At 38.2% G+C, this 17412-nt stretch overlaps 1 protein-coding gene across 2 annotated transcripts in view; it reads left to right on the top strand.

The window, feature by feature from the left end:
- LOC126484161 (sentrin-specific protease 1-like) overlaps positions 1–17412 on the top strand; it is a 144185-nt gene that overhangs the window by 92762 nt on the left and 34011 nt on the right. For both annotated transcript variants that reach the window (XM_050107560.1, XM_050107559.1), the window contains one exon: positions 13121–13258. In XM_050107560.1, coding sequence (XP_049963517.1) covers positions 13121–13258 — 138 coding nt within the window. The remainder of the gene's footprint in view (positions 1–13120; positions 13259–17412) is intronic.

Here is a 17412-nt window from a genome sequence, read left to right as displayed (position 1 = left end):
CCTTGGTGTCTTCTCTCACAACCGAGCGAGGTGGCGCAGTGGTTAGACACTGGACTCGCATTTGGGAGGACGACGGTTCAATCCCGCGTCCGGCCATCCTGATTTAGGTTTTCCGTGATTTCCCTAAATCACTCCAGGCAAATGCCGGGATGGTTCCTCTGAAAGGGCACGGCCGACTTCCTTCCCCATCCTTCCCTAATCCGATGAGACCGATGACCACGCTGTCTGGTCTCCTTCCCCAAAAACAACCAACCAATCTTCTCTCGCAGCTGCTTCACCTCATTGTCCTCGGCCACCATGCCACCTTCCTGGGCCTTGACATCCAGCTCCATAAAAACATTTGTCCTTGTTGAGCCCACTAACCATCAAGAATACTTCCAATTTTATAGCTGCCATCTCTTCCACTCTAAAAATTCTCCCACTCTGGCTACCTGCAATGATGAGCAATTCCCTGCCACGCGCTTAGACCTTTGTTGCGATTGTGTTCTTCGGTCCAAAGACTGGTTTACTGGAGCTCTTCATGCTATGCTATACTTTGCAAGAATTTTCATCTCTGCATAACTACTGCAACCTACATGCATTTTAGCCTGCTTTCTGTTTTCAAGCCCTGATCTCCCCCAACAGTTTTTACCCCCCTCCCCTCCTGCACTCGTCCTTCCATTTTCTTTCATTACCAAACTGATAATTCCTTGATGCCTTAGGATGTGTCCTATTGACTTATCTCTTGTTTTAGTAAAATTATGCTATACATTCTTTATTCCCTAGTTAGATATAGCTGTTATTCAATTCACTCATCTAATTTTCAACATTCTTCTGTAGCACCACATTTTAAGAGCTTCTAACCTCTTCTTGTGTGAACTTATTATCCATGTTTCACTCGTATACAAGGCTATGGTTTATAGAAATACCTTCAGAAGGTATGTTCTAACATGTAAATTTCTATTTGATGTTAACAAATTCATCCTTTTGAGAAATAATTTTCTTGCTATTTCCACTCTACATAAACTCATCTACTACTTTGTGTGTCATTTGCTAATCTGATTCCATCAGAATCCCCTGATTTAATTCTGGAACATCCCATTATCCTTGTTCTGCTTTTGTTGATATTCATCTTATATCATACTGTCAAGAAACTGTCCATTCCATTCAGCTGCTCTTCCAAGTGCTTTGCTGTCTGTGACAGAAATACAATGTCATCGACAAACCTCAAAGTTTTTATTTCTTCTCCGTGAACTTTATTTCCTACTTCAAATTTTTCTTCGGTTTCCTGTACTGCCTGCTCAGTGTGCAGATTTAATAACAACGGGGATAGGCTACATACTTCTCTCTCTCTCTTCTCGACTACTATTTCCCTTTCATGCCGTCAACTCGTACAACTATCGTCTAGTTTCTGCATAAGTTGTAAATAGCCTTTTGCCCTCTGTATTGTATCCCTGCTACCTTCCCAGTAGTCTCTTTGTTTTGGTTGGATGTGATTTATTCGATGAAGATTTAATATAGTTCTCCTTTACCCTTTAGTTACTCAACTGTGGCCTTGGATGTGAAAATGAAAGACTTTGTCTTCCCCTTGCTTGATTATTGCTCTAAGAAAATGTAATATCGCTGCATCTATTTTTCTTGAATAATATATGAACATCTTTAGCTGGCTGATGTGTAGTGCATAGAAACAAGTAGCAGAAAGCCATTTGTAATAGGTTTAGAGTTTTTGCACTCTAATGGTGGTACAAACTATTCACACAGACAACCACACAGACATATATGCCTGTGGCCATAGGCATGTGCATTTGCGTGTCTGTGTGGTTTTTGTGTGCGTGTGCGTGTGCACACATACACAACAGATAAAGAAAGAGAGAAAGAGAGAGGGAGAGAGAGAGAGAGAGAGAGAGTTATTCCATTCAGGAATTTCTATTGTTGTTGTATCTGAACACCTTTCGTGTACAGAATCCACATACATGGTGTACATAAAGTCCAGGAACACTTTCAGTTATTTATTGCACAAGAACCAAACATTGTACAGATATACAGATGTCATTTTGAAGAGAAACCCTGAAAGTTTTCTTTTTTTCTTTTTCTTCATGTATACTGCGACAGCGTAGTTTGGTAATGTGGCGATAGCCAGTGCTAGTCACAAACATGGCAAGCTCTGGTGCGGAGCGGGCTTTCTGAGTATTGGATTTTGACCAAAAAAAGTGTGCTACAGCTGTTCAACGGATGTTTAGAACCAAGTACGGTAAGAAGCTACCAACAAGGAAGACTATTTACCACTGGTACAACAAATTTGTTATGACGGGTTGCTTGTCTCAGCAAAGAGAAGCAGACGTCCAGTGTGAGTGAAGTGAATTTGGAGCGCTTACAAGACACATTCATAAGGAATCCAAAGAAATCGGTGCGTCGTGCATCCTGCGAACTCTAAATGGCTCCAGTGACAGTGTGGAAAGTCCTGTAACAGAAGCTGTCTATGAAACCAAATTTGAGCTAGTGCAGAAGCTCAGTGACAATGACAAAGACAAGCATTTTGAGTTTTGTTCACAGTTGCAAAAATTGTATGAGGATGGGGATTTTAACGACGAAACCACTTTTCGCACTAATGGTAAAGTGAACAGGCATAATTGTCGAATCTGGGGTGCAAAGCATCCACATGAATACATTGAATTTGAGCGTGATTCCCCAAAGGTAAATGTTTTATGTGCCTTGTCATGTCAAAAACTGTACAGGCCATTCTTCTTTGCTGAGAGCACTGTCACTGGATATTCCTTCTTGGGCATGTAGCAGCAGTGGCTACAATCGGACTCTCCGTTCTTCTTTCAGCAGGATGGGGCTCAACCTGATTTTCATCATGAAGTTCATGGGTACCTAAGCAGGAAGCTGCTGCATTGATGGATCAGCCGTGCTACAGAAGGGGACAGCTGTTCCATGAAATGGCCTCCCATATCACTAGATCTCATCCCCATGTGACTTTTTTCTGAGGGGACACATTAAAGATCTGGTGTATGTACCGCCTCTACCACGTGATGTAGCCTCTACCACGTGATGTAGCAGAGCTCTGGGAGAGAATACAGGAAACTACTGCCACAATTGACGATGCCGTGCTGGGACGGGTCTGGCAAGAATTCAGTTACTGTATTGACATCTGCTGGGTCACTCACGGTTTGTAAAAAAAACTTTCAGAGTTTGTCTTCAGAATGCAGTACGTATGGCATCTGTACAATGCTTAGTTCATGTGCAGTAAATAATTGAAAGTGTTCCCGGACTTTATGTACACCTTATACTGTCCATCAACATATACAACTTCCACTGGGTAACATCAAATTCTGTTAAATCAGAACATCCAACATGAAACTGCTCCTTACAAATATATCCAAAGAATGATAGATTGACATTTCATTTGCTTGAGTAAACAATGTAACTATTGTCAAAGTTGTATATTCTCCAAGCACCTTGCACTTGTCCAAAGTGCGAGTGATACTAGGAGCTTCTACATTTGTGTCTGCACAGGGACTCCATCTCACGGGGAAAATATGTTGCAGTTCTCCACATGCAAATAAAGTAACAAATCTGCACAATATTTGTGCTCTCCTCTATGAGAACTTGTTTTCTGGTTTTCATTTGAGAGTATCATTCATTGGTATGAATGTTGTTATGGTGCCAGGATGATCCGAGCATTCTGACATCATAAAATATTGGGAATTCTGGAGGAGGAGGAGGGGGGGGGGGGTGTCATTCTGGCTAAAATGCTTGCTGTTGGCTGGAGCCATGTGACGTTGGGGTGAGGCTACATAACATAGCACAACAGTGGGATTATACTGCAAATGCACTACATCACGGACGCAGTGACATGTTATTCGTTCATTTTGCTTTTAATTTGATTCAGTACACAGTTGGAAAAATTAAATCAAATGGCATGACAGATGTATTACACGTTAGGACAAAATAGTCGATAATTAAGGTGAAAAATAACTCTCATTTAATGAAGAAGATGATTTTAATGCAGCCTATTCCAGATTTCTGTTCCTGTTTACCATACAAAAAAACAATCCATAGCCACTTCCTCCTTGTGGCACATTTCTTCATGGCTTCCAACTTTGCTTCTTGATCCATATGCCTAATCCTTATAAATGCTCTTGTTCTTACATAAAGAGCAATAGCTGTGTAATAAACCAGAAAACTTTTCTTTCAAAATAGAGCACACAGACTCCACATTTTTTTTGCATAATGCATTTCCATGACAAGTGGCAAATTTTTCTTCAACGGCTTCAATTTTTGCTGCTGGAAAACTTGATGATTTACCAATCTTTTGGCACTTAAATGCAATATACTCTGCGATCTATTTCACCGCATCTGTAAGAACATCAGAGATTACTGAGTCATCGCACACTGTTACCACATCTGTTAATACATTTACTTCAACATTCACAGTTTCTGGGATCTTTCAAACTGGTGATTCTTTTCTGGGATCTTTCAAACTGGCTATTCAACAACAAACACAGAGCATAATGGTAATGCAACTTAGGGGTGCAGAATCTGAATCAGTGTCTCACTGAGAAGATTCTGCATTTGATTCTTCAGTAACTGGCTTGTTTTCAGAGAAAGAAACATCACTTGCATTACCCATCACTATAAGGAGACATGTGGGGCTCCTTACTTCAAATGGCATACCCCAGAAAAAAATTCCAGGCAATCTCGATTTGATCTGGAAATAGCTGACCTTCATCCTTTTCAAGCTTTCAAAAAGATAAAATGGAGATTTTAACAGATGTCTAGGAATTTCTTTAGAGTATTGTCCTGAATTGTGAGATTCATTCAAAATTCACATGAACATTCATCTTTTGGAAATATAGAGTTCAAGACGTCAAAGACATAATTAATTTGTTCAATAAAATTGGTTTCAATGTCCTTGTGTTTAAGTGAACTTCGGTAATGTGGTGTGTTATTGTTGAGTCACTTTTGTATGTTCAAACAGTTCTGATATAGCTGCCTTAGTTATTTTGGACCCTTTAGGTAGCATAATGAAATTTTTCCTCAGTAACTTTGAGAAGGGGTACATTAAACAAAACCCGTGCATTTCTGGTTTTGTCTGCTGGATTTATGAAATGTTTTATCTGTATTGATGCACAATTCTTTCCAAACTTATACATTTTTCCCAACTGTATCACATGTGACAGCTACATCATTTATTCCCAGTTTCTCAACTGCTGTAATGATACTCTGTAGCAAAATGCTAATCATAATTATGTTGAAGTCATACTAAACTGGTTGTTTCTCCTGTTTGCACAACTTAGTGATCATGCAAACTTGAACGCTGGAATGTGAACCAACTAATATGTCCTCTGACAAACCGCAACATACGCGAACATCTACATTCATTTCACCAAATTTCAAAACAGCTAGTCTCTCTTAGATATTAAGAGTATTTTATTTAACTTCAGTAAACACAGGATATCTTCGAGAGTGCCTGGTTTGTATTTAAATATTGAAGTATTGCCCTACGCAGCAAAGGTATTTTTCGCTTGTACAGAGAAGGGTATGCGATGGAACTCTTGAAGTTGATGCGTTGGCAGTGTCCTCTGAGTTCCACTTTACCCATTTGCTTTTGTTCAGCAGACATTGTATTTGTGGCAGGGTAAAACATTTTGGCAGAACATTGCTCACATTGCTGTGTAATTTGACTTTTTTATTTTGTGTCAGATGTCCTTTTTGTCTGCTTTAATGAAAGAACACGGCAAAGAGCATTTCTTGTACTCCATAGGACTATATCACATCTCTCTGGTGCTGCTTCTGTGTATTTATTCCTATTAAAAGTTCAGTTTCAGCCATTAGTTCCTTAATATCTGAATGCTTGCTCACTATTTCACTGAGCTCATGAGCAAAATTGTTCCAAAATCATTAAAGCATGTTTTTGCAAACTTCTTGTTTCACAGTGTAGTGCACGACTTCTCTAAGGGATGAATTTGCTTTTATTATTCCTGGAATTATTTACGGAGTACTGTACAACTACATTAATTTCTCATTATTAACCAAATAAATAATACAAAAAGTGATTTCAGTGACGTAATTTGCCGCAATAGCTTACTTCAGCAAAATTTAAACATAAAATATCAAGTAGTAGATAGGTTTTGAAATCGCAACCTTCATCATGTCAGGTACCAATCTTATCAGCTAAGTTATGCAGCCACTGTAACTTACGCTGTTATTGTTACAGTCACAAGTTGTACTATAGTCTTACACTGAAGTAGTTAAAACATCTTGGGAATATGGAAAAAAACATTCTGGCTAATTCCATGAGAAATGATGCTACAGTACATGGGAGCAAAAACTACTAAGTCTGAGCAACATAATTTATTTCATACAGAATATAATGGGTCATTCCCTTTCATATAGTAATCCAGTGCAGATACAGCATGAAAAAACTTTTAAGTTTTATGAATTAATTTATTTTAAGGTGATTTCTGTGTTACAACTATTATGATGGTTATTTATGCGTTGACTTCTTATCTTTTCACTTGCATCTCTGCTTTCTGTAATTTCTTCACCATTGCAGTTTGGAATGTTTACGATGGGGATTGCAGTGGGTAGTATCTTCTTTCTTGGATGTAGCCCTAAAAGTTCATTTATGAAATCTCGTTCATGATCCTTGGACTGAATATGAACGGAACACAAACATGCAGTTTTCATATTCACTTTGTGCACGCATTTTCATTGAACTATTCATTCACATTGCACATGCTCATCTTTGGGAGAATCATAATAAATAATGTTCGTTGTAATTCGAGCAATATTAATGCATTTTACTGCAGTGTAATTACAGTGACCCATGCTCATTGTTCACCCGAAATGCGCACCACAACTTCCGTGTACTGTGGAATGCACAGCTACGAGAGCCCTCAAAGTGATGTCAAGGCGTACAAGGACATCTGGGAATTTTTTTGTTCGGGAGCTGGGAATGGCCTACCTTATTTTTCTGTAAACCTTGGGGATGTTCTTTCAGAACAGTTGGCTGGGCAGTAGATACAAAGAAGCATTTCCTCAGCTCTCATAGATAAGAACAGTGGTAACAACAACATATTGTATTCAGCAGAATTCATGAAACTGCTGTGGATGGTGTCGATCCTGTGCAGAAGTGACTACCCCAGAAACCATGAGGCAGCATGTGGTGGCAGTAGCAGCTACACTCAGCAGGGCACAGCAGTGCAGTTGCCATGTGTTGTAGTTTGTTGCTACAACACAGCTGGCTCTGCACGAGATATGCCGTCCAGCAGTGAGAGGCCCTGGTGAACATGGCCCATAGTGCCAGTCAGCAGGATAGACGCAAGATGTGTGGTGCCCTGAACCCGAACGCTCGATGAAGATGTTGGTGGTCTGCAGTAGGTAAAGTGTGAAAGACACCAGGGCAGTGTTTTCGAAGAAGCCAAGGGGCAAGTTGATGTCAGCCTGCAGGAAGGCCCAGCGTGTGTGGCACTGGTTTGAAATGCGGCAGCATCAGTTCTAGGCTTGATCTATTTTAGAACACCAACTAGCAGTGGCAGCAGACATTTGTAGGTGAGGCTGGTCGATCACATTGTGTGCGGGAATGTTCTTGTTGTAGGCAGCAGTTGATGACAGATAATGTATGGCAGCAGTAGCTGTTATTTATACTGGCTAGTCCTGGTCCTTTTCTGACAAGGCATCTTTCCCGTAGAGAGGCCTAGGTACTGGCATGAGGTAACCCAGTGCTTCATTGTGACAGGCAGGTAGCTTGTCACCTCAGCAATAACGTGGTCCTGCCAGCAGAATTTTGAAGGCAGTATGTGGTCTGCCTTGTTATAGGTTTTGAGGTCTTCTAGGGAAAAGTGCTGGTGCAACAGGCCGCCTCCCTTCAGAAGATTTGGTCTGCTGTATCACAACTGGTGAATCTTTAAATCACTGAAACATTACATAATTTTTTGGATTTATGTTCGCTTCTCATCCAACCAGTCCAGTTCAGTGTCCGATGGCTGCTATACTTAATGACTGTATTCTCTCTAGTAGTGGCTCATTTGGTTGATAAAGGAGTTCAGGAAGGTGGAAGCTTTTCTGCCATAGAAAGCTGTAGGCTGCACGAATAAGAACCAGAAGCAAGATAGTACTTGAAGTTGAGGGGTCTATCACAATGATTTTGTGCTGGTATGTACTGTGATATGCTATACATGATGAAACATTTGCTCTGCACTTATACACCCTATTTGCGCTGCTATAAACTTGTCCAGTGAACTGAGTAGGTTGGGATTCAAAGTATTTTTTAGGAAGGTCAGGTTTTGAGCAGGGAGTATGTCCAAAGATTTATCTGGCAGGTGTATGTACCAATTTCAGAATTAGCCCATGTTAGTGTTGCTGGAAGCCAAAAAATTGACCTTGAAATGTCACAAGGTTTATCCTTTATTAATGTACCACTACCCTCTCCAAATGTTCTGCACCCTAAGAACAAATTTGCTTGTACAGATTTGCGATAACAACTACCACTAAATGGTCTGCCGAATACGCCCAATGTAGATCTGCCTCCTGGAAAGAAGTGTGTGATACAAGAATGTTCCACTCCTCCCTCTTCCACTCCCTCCTACGAACAACTATATTTCACATGTCCCTGTGACAGTTTGGATTATTCTGGGCTGGAACTGCACAAAACTCATTCAGTTACTAAAATCTCTTCAATGCTATACAGATTATTGTACGGCATTCGTAAATATGAACAATTATATCTCAGATACAACATGAAACAAAAAAATACAAACCCCCAGTGTACTACAATATCAAAACAAACAATACTCAGAAACTAAATACAACTTTTCCCAAATATCAAATAAATCTTTCTTCAGTCAGCAATGATTCCCACTAAATGTACCAAAATATAAACTTAGATGAACATCATAATCACACTGAACATTCCACTTACATCGAGGTTGCAAGAATCCGCCATCCTCTGTACTCCAGGCGATACCAATTCATACTAGGAAAACAGTGTCCTGGCTGTTGTCACAAAAGTTTTAAAAACAAGTCTTAGCAGCACTAAATTACCAAGAAACATTTCCAAGTTTCCAATATAACTAATCCGAAAAAGGACACAGTAATACTAACAAAACTTTCATGAACAGTAATTTGTCTCCAGAAATGCATTCCAATAATCTACACTTTGTACAAACTATACACAAGCTACTGATCCGTCTTCTTTTACCTTCCTCTCCCTCTTGTTTCATTCCAGTGTTGCCTAATGCTTCCACTGAAACTCACAGCAACCTTGTTTCAACTTATCCAAATCCTGTCTCCTTAATTTTCTACTGTTTCTAAATTTCTTCAGTTCTAATCTGCAGTTCATAACCAGTAAATTATGTTAAGAGTCTACATCTGCCCCAGGAAATGTCTTACAGTTTAAATTGTGGTTCCAAAATCACCATTATGTAATCAATGTGAAACGTTTCAGTGGTATGTATACAAGCTTCTTTCTTGATTCTTGACCCAAGTGAGAGAGATGATCAGATTATCCCCTATGCAAAATTTTACGAGTTCTCTTTCATCTGTTACCTGCAGTCCACGTTTTCCTAATATGTTACCTTGTCTTTCTTTTCCTACTACCGAGTTCATCATGCATCACAATTAAATTTTTATCCCTTTAACTATGTGTGGAGTATTCTTCATATTACCACATATTCCTTCTAACTCTTAATTGCCTGCATAACTATTTAACACACAAATGTGTACCACTGTGGGATGTTGGCTTCAAGCCTACCTTAGCTACAATAAAGCATTCACTATGCTGTTTGTAGCAGCTTATCTGCATTTCTATTTTCTTAGTCATTATTAGACCTATTACTGTTTTAGTTGATAATGTTGTAGTGGTGATAACCACCCTGGACACCCTAGCACATCAGTTACTGATGACTAAGTGGAGGAAGGAAAGAAAATGGTTCAGGACAATCACCAAATCGCCATCAGAGAGATTGGTGGTGATGTCAGCATATCCTTTGGCTCATTCCAACCTATTTAATTTTTTTTTAAGTTATGAAACATGTAGCAGCAAAATTTGTTCTGAAATATTTGAAATTTGACCAGAAACAATATCTCATAGACACCATTCAGGAATTGCTGAACAAAGTCGATAACGATCCAGAGCTTCTAAAGAAGGTTGTAAAAGGTGACAAAACATGGGTATGCATGTATGATGTCGAAACCAAGGCCCAGTCGTCCCAATGGAAACTGCCTGAAGATTCAAGACCTAAATAAATTCACAAGTTCAGTCACATGTGAAAGTTCTTCTCACTGTTTTCTTCAGTTACAGTTGCATCATGAGGCCCTGCCTTTTCGTTGTACGGTCGGTAAGGAATACTACTTGGAAGTTACGTGCAGTTTTTGAGAAGCAATTCAAAGAAAACAACCAGAATTGTGGGAGAACCACTTGTGGAAATTGCATCACGATACTCCTCCCAGTCGCACCTCATTACTTGTTCGTTATTTTTTGACAAAAAAGAAAATCATTATGTTGGCACAGCCACTGTATTTTCTGGTCATGCCCCCTGTGTCTTTCTATTGCCAAGGCTGAATAGAACCATGAAATGACGTCGCTTTGCCACCATTGATGAGATGAAAACAGAATTGCCGAATGAACTGAACACTGTAACAAAAAGTGAGATCCAGAAGTGCTTCCAAATCGGAAAAAGCACTGGCACAAGTGTATTATATCTGAGGAGAATTACTTTGAAGGGGACAAAGTTGATGTTGATGAATAAATCAAGATAATTTAGGAAAAACAAAAATTGCCATTACTTTTTGATCACAGACTGTGCTATCCCTACCCTGGTTGCAGCCATATCTTATCCTATCAGAGGCAAGCCTACCTGTGAAGATGGCCATTTAATATATTAGCTGTTATGTGTTCAGCCTTTTGTGTAAGTATGACTTCCAACCAGCTGCCAAACTTTGGCATCTCTCTCGTAAAGTCCACCTCCATCAGGGATACATATCCCCAAGGAAATGCCCTGAGAAACAAAAATTGTGGCTTAAATGTTCTGCTAATGTTACATTTCTTAGAAATTTTCACCAAATGAATGAATATATATATATATATATATATATATATATGGTTATAATAGAGGGAAACATTCCACGTAGGAAATATATATCTAAAAACAAAGATGATGTGACTTACCAAATGAAAGTGCTGGCAGGTCGACAGACACACAAACAAACACAAACATACACACAAAATTCTAGCTTTCGCAACCAACGGTTGCCTCGTCAGGAAAGAGGGAAGGAGAGGGAAAGATGAAAGGATTTGGGTTTTAAGGGAGAGGGTAAGGAGTCATTCCAGTCCCGGGAGCGGAAAGACTTACCTTAGGGGGAAAAAAGGACGGGTATACACTCGCACACACACACATATCCATCCACACATATACAGACACAAGCAGACATATTTAAAGACCTTTCCTGACGAGGCAACCGTTGGTTGCGAAAGCTAGAATTTTGTGTGTATGTTTGTGTTTGTTTGTGTGTCTGTCGACCTGCCAGCACTTTCATTTGGTAAGTCACATCATCTTTGTTTTTATATATATATATATATATATATATATATATATATATATATATATATATATATATATATATATATATATATATATATATATATATATGTGATGTCTGTTGTTTCTCTGAGATTGTTGGAAAATTTCTGTATCACCTATTTTACTACAAATTTTCTTTAAAAAACAGCAATAAATTTGTGAGTTACTATGAGTACTGTGCTCCACATTTAGTTTTGCAGCTTAATTATTGACTTTCTTTTCTTGGCAGGTGAAATGGCAGAAATCTTTAAAGCTTCATAGTGCTAAATACCAAAACTTGGGCATGTGGAAAGAAAAGTTAAGCTACTACATAGGTCAAACATCTCGTATTTTGCATTTCTCACATGGACTAAATATATTGCTGTTGAGTTTGAGTTAAAGATATCAAGGCTGGATTGTGTCAGTTGCACTAGTATGATATGTATATTCTGAGAAGTATTATCAGTGTCCTCAACTATTAGAGAATTAAAGTATCTCGTGCAAATATTAGACCTGATGTTTATTTACTTCTACATTACTTACACTATTAAATGTATTAATTTGAAAGAGGTAATTTCATTAATAATGGAGAGAGTTCCATGTTGTGTAATAATTATCCAAGTTCAAAGATCCCTTCACTATTTCCCCCTCAGTAAAGTGTCATAGCACTGTCAATGGAAATCTGGGCTACCTACAATCCATATGAGTAGAAAATTTTGTGTGTGTGTGTGTGTGTGTGTGTGTGTAGCTGATTGAAACTGTTATTTACAATAACATTATGAAGGTAAGTATGAAGCTCCTTTTAAGTTTTAAAATGAAGAAATTCATTGTGTTAAATGATGGTGTGTGAAGATGATGGTGAAGGCAATGTGAAGTTACGGTGTAGACATTTATTTCTGTAAAAACTGATTCTTCAGTAAGCTATGAAGAGAGATTATTTTTACAACATTGCTTTTTCTCACTGCCAGAAAAATGACTTCTGGTGCTAAATTAAAGGATTTGCAAAGCACCAAAGAAAAAACCTGACGAATGCTGAAGAATACATTAAATGACTCCATTTCAATATGCAGCATCCAGATCCACACATTGCAGAAATATTCGTAATGAGAAAGAAGCAACATTTGTCTTTGATTCTCATGTGTAGGCATTAATCATTTGAACCACTGTAAGGGTATTTGCAATCTGTGTGTATATAGGTTACAATTTTTGCACCAGTTGATATGCAGAACTTAGGAGATAAGTCATGGTATGTTTGCAAGGAAAGAGTTTTAAATACACATGTCCTTTTTCAGTCCCTGTCCCTCCCCCATCTTTAACGTGACAAGGGTAGTTCCTTGAAAGGTAATCCAGAAAATTTAGAACGTATTTAGAAGTTGTTTTATATTTAAAATTGCTAAACATTTTATAAAGCTTAAAGTTTTAATATTAAGAGCTCAATTAAACCATATACTAATAGGATAAGAGTCTCATTTCGTAATAATACTTTCGGTGCTTACTTTAATTTTTTTTCTTTGTTTGAAATAAATTACAGTGTTCTCTTTGTAAACAAAGCCATTTACAAGCACACATATTTCCAGGTGGATGTGTTTGCCAATGACATAATTATAATTCCTGTTCATCTTGGCGTGCATTGGTGCATGGCTGCAATAAACTTCAAGAAAAAGATGATATGTTATTATGATAGTATGGGTGGCAACAATGATGTTTGTTTGCAGGTAAGTCACTTCATTTGTTTTTTACTTTCTTGGTTTTTATTTTTACGAAATGCAAGAATCTTGACAGTTCATTAAACATGTAAGAAAAGATTAAAATTGTGCACAAGACTACAAACCATTCTCCATTCTCTCTCTAACAGAATTTGTTGGAGTGAAGGAGAGCTTTTGAGCAAGGGATTGACTCTCTTCCTCAGAAAAACACTGCTATTTTAGCTTTAAATATATGTATATGCTCATAAATAAGCGCTGGCAGGTCAATAGAAACACAAACAGACACATACATACACACAAAATTCAAGCTTTCGTAACAAACTGTTGCCTCATCAGGAAAGAGGGAAGGAGAGGGAAAGACGAAAGGAAGTGGGTTTTAAGGGAGAGGGTAAGGAGTCATTCCAATCCCGGGAGCGGAAAGACTTACCTTAGGGGGAAAAAAGGACGGTTATACACTGGAATGTTTCCCTCTATTATATTGTATATGCTCATATTCAGATTTGTTGTTATGTTGGAGTTCTGAACTGCTGGACCTTTAAATACAAGGTGGGTTCCATAAGCAATGTGATGAATTTTTTCCTGATGCAACAATGAATTGCAAGACGTTGTAACCTGCTGAGTTAGGTGAAGGTGGGTGTTAGCTTCAAATTGTACCCAGTCTCGGTCACCTTCAAGCTGCCTGATAATCAGGATGTGCATTCCCGTGAACCCCATTTTGAGATTATGTAACGTGGAGAGGTAACATAATGTGGCATGATTGATTGTTCCATGTCATCAAATTTTGTGTTAAACTTGGGAAGTCTGTTATTGAAATGTTTGAGTTCATTCAGCAGGCTGTTGTGAGTAGTTCCTTGTAAATATCACTAGTTCTTCGATGGCACAACTTATTCAAGAAGGGCCTAGAGGAAGTCACCAATGAACGCCAAGATGGATGAATACAAACTGGAGACAAAAAGGCAGCATTCAGAGTGACACACCCTAGCACTGTCCTGTCCCAGGAAGGCGTGCTTGATGGAGTTATAATATGACTCTCTGGTGTGCTACATTACGAAAATGCTGCCTCTCTGCACCCCAAGAAGTTAATGATACATTTATTTTAATTGGTGATGCTTTGAGGAAGCGGATAATAATGGGCTTGATTAAGAACAGTCATTGTTAACAGATTATGAACTAAGTGACTTATTGCTGAAAACATTGCCCATTTGGCACACTTTAAAAACACTCAGTTTAACAATATTCGACATGCCACTATACGACATTGATTGAGACACTGAAACTTCAAAGCAAACTAAACGTGGCACAAATAATCATATCAAAGCGAACTAGCAAGTACGTCTGACCAAGACCGGCACGTACTTCATCTCAACTCAACTCAACACTATCAATGGGTGCTATGCTAAATGCTTGCATCAAGCAACAACTGTTGCACACTACCCAGGACACTGACATGGGAGGATATAGGATCCTCATGTATCTCCAGATTTCAAAAAATAAATTTTGCCTGGAAGTTTATGACAACATAAACTTTGAATGTGAAATTAATCAGTCAAGAAGTACCCCAGTGGCTAGTAAACACAGAATAGATAATGGTAAATTGACAATGACTTAAACTATTTACAGTTAATAAATCTGATCATATGAAAATATAGTTTTAAAGCATAGGTATAGAGGATGTTACTTTCAAAATTTCTCATACAATGTTCATTTGCAGTAGGTGTCCCTGACAAAGAACAGCAGTAATTATCATGACATTCATCATTACATAATCAGCATGTAGATAGCACACAATCTCTAACTATTTCTGTACAAAAAACAAATGTATACTCTGACTTTGAAGAAAGGTAGTTAGCAAATTACTGAAATGTATATATTAACTAAAGAACTATTAACCAATCACAATTAAATGATTTTTACAGAAAAATGATAATCAGAATATCTTATTCTATTTTATTCATCTCTCATTGGGCCAGCTCCATTAGGATTAACAAATTTTAACCAAGGAGAATAAATTTTTTCGCCTCCTCTCTTTCTTTTTTTTTTTTGTGTGTGTGTGTGTGTGTGTGTGTGTGTGTGTGTGTGTGTGTGTGTGTGTGTGTACGGCATACAAATATTTATTTCTTGCATGCTAAAAGAACTGAAGTAATAACATCATCAATAAAATGAATATATAAAATATACTAACATCTCAAGTTAAATATAACAAATATATCTAAAAACAAAGATGATGTGACTTACCAAATGAAAGTGCTGGCAGGTCTACAGACACACAAACATACACACAAAATTCAAGCTTTCGCAACAAACTGTTGCCTCATCAGGAAAGAGGGAAGGAGAGGGAAAGACGAAAGGATGTGGGTTTTAAGGGAGAGGGTAAGGAGTCATTCCAATCCCGGGAGCGGAAAGACTTACCTTAGGAGGGAAAAAAAGGAAAAAAGGACGGGTATACACTCGCGCGTGCACACACACACACATATCCATCCACACATATACAGACTTTGTCTTTAAATACGTCTGCTTGTGTCTGTATATGTGTGGATGGATATGTGTGTGTGTGTGCGAGTGTATACCCGTCCTTTTTTCCCCCCTAAGGTAAGTGTTTCCGCTCCCGGGATTGGAATGACTCCTTACCCTCTCCCTTAAAACCCACATCCTTTCGTCTTTCCCTCTCCTTCCCTCTTTCCTGATGAGGCAATAGTTTGTTGCGAAAGCTTGTTTGTGTGTCTGTCGACCTGCCAGCACTTTCATTTGGTAAGTCACATCATCTTTGTTTTTAGATATATTTTTCCTACGTTAAATATAACAAATGTTACTTTTAAGAGTCTCTATTTTATTGTACTTGCTCTTTGACGTCATGGGTACTCTGCTTTGTAAAGCAACTGACTGACACTGTAAATTTGTCAAACAAAATTGAACACTTGCATTGTTGATATGTTCCTCATGGCTCAGTTGATAAACACACAGCTCTCTTCGTACATGCTATGGGGAGATGATTTGTACAGTGTGCTATAGTGCGATGCCGGATTGGGGATCATGGACTAGAGTGCTGGTTGGTGGAAAGCTAACCAGCTGTTGGTCTTACATTTTGCGACATAGTACTGCTTCCATGAATCACTTTTCTGCATTTATGACGTCATGATGACAGTGTCATATGCCAGGACCTAGTGAAAACAGTGAGAGAGCAGACAGCAATATCACGCTGAAACAAGACTTTCACCACTGCATCGAAAAATAATCAGTCATATGCAAGTTAGCTTCAAACATTATCGTGACTTAGCTTTAAGTACACCATCATGCAGCCTACCACATATTGCCATTCCTAAGAAACAATTTTCACACACACCCAAAAAATGGTTATACATTACTTCACTATTAGTTATAATTTGTTAAACGAATCACAGACAGCATACTTAACCAGTTCCTTATACTAAATTGCTGGGAAATATACTCAGCCAGTCTATCACATCGTAATGCAAGAACAATATTACAGCACTATTAATTTTTATTCTCTTCCAGATGATGATGATATTATTACTATTTTATGTTCTCCTCATGATGAAGTCCAAAATATTTTTTGTCATTAAGTTTTGCTAATTCAACAGAATTTGGGTACACTACCTTCTGAATTCTAAATGGACCCAGCAAATAATGCAGAAATTTTATAATTTTGTCCATTGCCACTGAAGGTTGAAATGAAATGTGGTTGTATCAGTCCATAACCTATGCATTTGTACACAATGGGTCTCACTGAACAGTTGTGTCTTAATTTCCTCACTACTGCCATCTTCATCATCTGCTTCAAGACTATTTGCTATCTCTCTTTGGTGGTTAATTCAGTTTGTGATGGAAAATTAATAATCTCGTTGAAAACATTGTCATCTTTTTTGCTATGTAAAACTGTAGAGGGTTGCAGACCAGTAGTATCACGAGAGAAACTATTCATCACAGCTTCAAGATTGGACAACTTATTAATCCATTTCACATGTTTCTTTCCACATTACGTTTGGAGTTATTTTCTTCCATTATACTCTTAGCTGGATTGGGTGCTGGTTGGTACATAGATGTGGCAATGTTACATATTTTCCTGTGTTGCATATTTTTCTCTTCAGTGAATGAGTTCCATAATGCAGAACAAATTGTGGGCCATTATCCAACAGGATAATTTG

Source organism: Schistocerca serialis, chromosome 6 (genome assembly GCF_023864345.2).
Source record: "Schistocerca serialis cubense isolate TAMUIC-IGC-003099 chromosome 6, iqSchSeri2.2, whole genome shotgun sequence".
NCBI lineage: Eukaryota > Metazoa > Arthropoda > Insecta > Orthoptera > Acrididae > Schistocerca > Schistocerca serialis.
This window is presented reverse-complemented; position numbering and strand designations above follow the sequence as displayed.